Source organism: Coffea eugenioides, chromosome 3 (genome assembly GCF_003713205.1).
Source record: "Coffea eugenioides isolate CCC68of chromosome 3, Ceug_1.0, whole genome shotgun sequence".
NCBI classification, from domain to species: Eukaryota; Viridiplantae; Streptophyta; class Magnoliopsida; order Gentianales; family Rubiaceae; genus Coffea; species Coffea eugenioides.
This window is the reverse complement of record NC_040037.1, coordinates 944,546-950,369: the sequence shown is the minus strand read 5'-3', so window position 1 is coordinate 950,369 and position 5,824 is coordinate 944,546. Positions and strand designations below refer to the sequence as shown.

The following is a 5,824-nucleotide window of genomic DNA, read 5'->3' as shown; positions in this document are numbered from 1 at the left end:
GCGTCTCTTATCTTACGTTTGTAATGTAATGAGTAATGACTTTCTTTGTTGCGGCTTGTGCATGGACATGGAATGTGACCAAGAACACTACTAAATAAGAAACGTATTTGTTGGACTCTCTGTCTTTTTTTTTTTTTTTTTGTGGACCAAGCAGCAGGCCTAACTTGATCCAAAACCATGAGGTCCCACTCGTCCATTCAGTTCAAATAAATCCACAAACTCCGGATGAGAATCTAGAAAACCCAACCCAGGAATAAAAATTCCCCTAAAAAAAAAATTTCTTACTATTGCACGCAAGAAATGTTGAAATGATGGAGGAGACATGTAAGGTCTATGCTCTTCCATATATTCTTGGAGTGAATTAATGAAATACTTTTCCATTCAATCATATAATTCTTTTTTTTTTTTTGAAGTATGTAATTTTTTTTCTTCCATGAGCAATATTGGTTTGTTTTATAGTATTTATTTGCTTGTTTGCGATTGGACGATATAATATATATATATATATATATATATATATATATATATATACTTTTTTTTTTCCCCTTCAGGCTGTAACAGTGGAATGGGAATGGGGATGGTGATGAATGCTGATCCTTATTGATACACGAGTGTATTCAGCATTCTTATCCTCAAGATGAACATACTAAATGACAGATATATATATAGCAGATAGGCGTTGCCAACTAATCTGAGCATCATCATGTTTCTTATCTTCCGCATCCCCCACAGGCCGTGTGTATTTTTTCGTTGATGAATAATGATCTGGTCTAAGTCTGTTTAAGCTGTCCCATCATCAATTGTTTACAGATAGAAACTCGTGAGTGCATACAATGTTCCAACTCCAGGCTGCGTCCAATTCTGTCGTGCCTTATTATTGGGATTTTTTCAGCCCAGCTGAAGATGAATAATTGAATGGTGGGCATCTCGCTTCATCTCAATCAGTTTCAAGAACGCTTGTTTCCTGACTCTCGTATGAAAGATTATGGATCACAAACAAATCTCTTCTGAAATAGTGAAGTTGCACCGAGGTGTACATACTTGAGCATACAATGGTAACACTAACTAATAACCTTTTAATCAATTTTCTTTTGTACAAGCGCCACACAACTTTTCACAAGAATACTTGAAATGGTAAGCATGAAGCAAGCTAGCTGAAGTCACACGAACATGAATATGAAACGATTTTAATGTAATGCAGCGAGGTTCCCAAGGCTATAACAAAGTAAGGTTCACAGCTTTAGAAAGACGAGAGAGACAGAGAGGTCGGAGACACTGGTGAGGTAGCATTTTATTTTAAAAGAAAAAGAAAAGGAAAAACAGCATCCGGAAGGCGTTTCATTTAGCCTAATTGCTCATAAGCGACTCTTCTTCACTGGTCCCATCTCCTTTGCCTTGGCCCTCAACAAGTGTTTCTGAATTTTTCCGGTTGCCGTCTTTGGCAATGGTCCAAATACCACAGATTTTGGGACCCAATATGCTGGCATCTTGGAACGACTGAAATTCATTATATCTTCTGCCAAGCGCTGTTGGTTAGATTTCTCAGCTTCTCCCTTTAACGTGACAAACGCACAAGGTGACTCCCCCCATCGTTCATCTGGTCTTGCAACCACTGAAACTTCCAATATTGCAGGATGTTGGTACAGAATATTCTCTACTTCTACACTACTAATATTTTCACCTCCAGATATAATGATATCCTTTGATCTGTCCTTAATTTCAATGTAACCATCTGGATGTTTAACAGCAAGATCACCAGAATGAAAATAACCATTTGCAAATGCCTCCTGATTGGCTTTGGGGTTCTTCAAATATCCCTTCATCACGACATTACCTCTAAAAACAATTTCTCCCACTGTGGTTCCATCAGCAGGGACAGGCATCATATTACTCGTGTTGACAACATCCAAGCCTTCCAAAGCAACGTATGGCACACCCTGTCTAGCATTTAATCGCGCTTGGTTTTCAGGTGGCAGCAGATCCCATTCAGGTTTCCACACACATATGGTGGAAGGGCCATAGGTTTCAGATAGGCCATAAGTGTGCGTAACACGAAATCCTCTTTGAGACATTGCAGACAGAAGAGAAGGTGGCGGAGCAGCACCAGCAGTCATCACATGCACAACACGAGGGAGAGGAAGGATCGTCTCTTCTTTTGGAGCATTCACTATTGTATTGAGCACCACTGGAGCAGCACAGAAATGGGTTACTCCAAGATTGGCTATGGCTGAATACACTGCCTTTGCCGTTACCTAAGAAGACAAAATCACAAAAGATTTAGTAAAGATGATCAAGCAATTTAAGCCCAGTTAAGCCATAGGGCAAGTTACAGAAGAAATCAGCATATGACTTGTTAGAAAAGGCTGTATAAACAAACTTTTACATGAATTATGAGTTTTTAGTACAAATTGATATTATCTGGTTTTGCAATTGATTCATCATATCTGAAGGCTAAATTATAATCCAGAGCCAGGGACAATCAAATAAAACTAATCTAGTGCAAAACATAAAACCATTACCATGTTCTACAGTGTGCTTAGACTTGTCATTAAAGAATTAACTTCCTAAGATTCATTATCAAGTAAGCCAAAGTATGGGAATGGTGAGTCAACCAAGAAGAGGGACTGCCAGTAGCAGCACATCATAGGAAATTGTATGTATCCATCCTCTACAAGAAATAACCGATTCACAACCAAAAAAAAAAAAATCACTATCGCAGAAAAATACCTGTCTAAGGCATACACTTGTCCCACAAATAGCAGCTAGTGACCAAGCAAAACACCAACCATTACAATGAAACATAGGTAGAGTCCAAAGATAAACTGCCCCTTCTTTCATGCCCCATATAACAGGATTACTGAGAGCCATAAGATATGCACCTCGATGATGGAGCACCACTCCCTTAGGACTCGCTGTTGTGCCAGAAGTATAACCAAGAGCAATGCTTTGCCACTCATCTTGTGGTGGTTTCCATGCGAAGTTTGGATCACCAGTTTCCAGAAATTTCTCATATTCCATTGCTCCTTTTGAAAGAGCATGCTGGAGCAACTTTGAATCACAGGTTTTATCAGCAATAACAATAAGAAGAGGGGGTCTAAAGTAGCCTTTGCTCTTCTCAGCCAAAATTTTTAAAGCTTCCTCAGCCAGGGAGAAATATTCTTGGTCAACCATTATAACAGCAGATGCCGAGTGCCCCAGAAGAAATGCAATAGTCTGTGCATTTAGACGGATATTGACAGCATTCAGAACAGCTCCGGCCATTGGAACCCCAAAATGTGCTTCATACATTGCCGGCACATTTGGTGCAATTACTGCAACCTGCTTTTGAGTATCAGTATACGATAATTAGTGGAAGTGTACCATCAACTCCAAAAACTGAGGTACAAGATCAAGCTCCAATTTGATGAACAACAAATCCATACATAATTTTTCTATTCCTGAATTAATTCCGTATTGATCCCCTGTTTTAATTTCACATAGTTAGAGATTGGTTCTTTTGATCAAGGGGCAAAAAAATTCCTTTATTCTTCACTCATTGTAGTTGGAAGCTTCATAATGCGCAGCAGCATCTTCTGTTTCCAGGACTAGCGTTTTGGCACATGAATATGTCCCTGACTCTAGAGTTTGTCAGTAAATTCATTTCCCACGTCAGATTTAATCTGCGTTCTATACTTAGATATATTGTAATTCCAATTCATGGGAACATAGGAGACCAACGAAAAACTTCAAAAATATTTTACTCTATTATGCTTTGCAAGTAGGAAAGATTGTACTAGAGTAGCAAAGGAAAGAAGGAATTTTTCTAATGTATATGTAGCTTTTAGCGCATTTGTCAGATAATTGGTTTAGTAATGCAAAGTCAGATAATTGGTTTAGTAAAGCAAAGTCAGCTCCACATTGCTTCGCATAGCAGATTTTGTACTGCATTCAGCTTTTCCTTTCTTTCTTGATTCCACACCTCATTAAACCAACAAATGAAACAAGACAAAACAATTTCTCTCACTTCTTCTCCGTTCTCTCCATTCAAATGGACACTTATCTTCCAAACACAATGAAGAGAACTAAAAATCAATTCATTGTATATCATATTTCACTCATCTACAGAAATACAGGGCACATGTTCTTAAAACTCTTAATCCACTTTCAATTTCTTATCTCCATGCACTGAAGTTCCATTTGATAGTAATACACAGCAATGAGAAAAGCAAGGAAAACTGACAACATGAAAAAACTGAAGGGTCATTCGTTCTAAATGGTAAAAGCTAAAATTGAAGCGTAATGTTCTAAAAGTAAACATTCAACCTACTGCAATTTTAAAGATGTCTTTAAATCCTAATCATAGAAAATGAGTCAGACAGCATTATCGTTTTGATAAGATTTTATAGTGAAATAATTAAGTGACCTTCTACATTTTGAAAGAGGCAACAAACAACAGAACCCAAATCTTACCAACTCTCAGAAACATATTCTTTATTACAGATGCAAACAAACTTATTTTGAGTATTTTACTGCCTAATATACGTTGTTTAGCACGCTCTACCTCAAATGAGCATATTAAAGCCAAACCAGCTCCCACTTTTTAAAATCCAAGAATTTGCTTAAATTAAACAAATAACGATTGGACCACTTTAAAAAGTGCGCCACATATTTGGACCAGAAATCCCAATTTGATGGAAGTCTAGATTCAATATGAAAATTAGTTTCAAGAAAAAAAAATAAAGCAACTGAACAGTATCTTAGAACTTTATTTAAGTTAGACAAATTAATTCAGCTCTGAATAAGCTAAGGTGATTTTAAAAAAATCCTTCTTCAATTGCAATGAAACAGTATCAACAAATTTGATTACACATGCGAACCAGGTAGTAGATTAATTTCAAAACCCCCACAAGAAATATCAAGGAAACAAATGAAAATTGAATCAGTTTTTAATGACAAAATAATTGGTGAATGCATGTGCATAAGTCGACATTCCAACATTGCCTAAGATAATCACCAAGCTCAAGCCAGCTAATCATTCCATTATTCTTTCAATTCCCCCCCCCCCCCACCACAACAACACCACAAAAAAAACAACCAAAAGTTGCACGAAAAATATAAAAAGGAATCAGCAACTGAATAATAACCAAAAGGGAGGGAAACAAACGGAAATGGTGAGGAGGAATAGTGAAATTACAGTGCTACCGAAGGTGACGGAACGCTTAGCGAGAGCGGAGGCTAATCGGCGGCAGCGTTGGTAAGTCTGGAGCCAGGTGTAACGATTGGAGCCGTGGATGATGGATGTACGATCGGGATGAACCAAAGCAGCTCTTTGCAGGAACACCAGTGGAGTCAAAGCTGTATAGTTGGCTGCGTTCTTCGGGAGATCGTCAATATCTTTCTCCTCTACACCCATGGATGATGGCTTTTGGTTTTTGAGTTGTGTGGTAGTGAACGACGACGTTCAGTGCGGATTATGGTGCGTGGGAGTGGGAGGGATGAGCAGCTGTGAAGTGCGGCCAGGAAGAGAGACGATGAAATGAATTCTGATGATGATGTCCACGGAGCAAGTCGACCAATTCATATGGACGTGCGCTTTAGTCGGTACTATTCTGTTCTAGTAGAAGGGTAGAAGAGTCTCATTTGAATTTGTCTGCAAATTTTTTTGGTGCGATCGATTAGAAGAGTCTAATTTGAATTTGTCTGCATTTTTTAAAATTTTTCGTTGCTGTAGTTTATCACTTCATGATTTATTGGTGCAATCGAATCGAGAAGAGTTTAATTTGAATTTGTTTACAATTTTATTAATTTATTTTAAAAAAAATTAGTAGCTATTATAGTTTATTGA

General features: G+C 37.8%; 1 protein-coding gene across 1 annotated transcript; it reads right to left on the bottom strand.

The window, feature by feature from the left end:
• Positions 1-1,141: 1,141 nt before the first annotated feature.
• On the bottom strand, positions 1,142-5,552 carry LOC113764846 (acetate/butyrate--CoA ligase AAE7, peroxisomal). The gene is made up of 3 exons (XM_027308863.1): positions 5,174-5,552; positions 2,728-3,318; positions 1,142-2,252 (listed from the first exon to the last, which is right to left on the bottom strand). Exons 1-3 carry the CDS (start codon positions 5,390-5,392, stop codon positions 1,356-1,358), a joined length of 1,707 nt encoding a protein of 568 aa, XP_027164664.1. The 5' UTR covers positions 5,393-5,552; the 3' UTR covers positions 1,142-1,355.
• Positions 5,553-5,824: the final 272 nt, after the last annotated feature.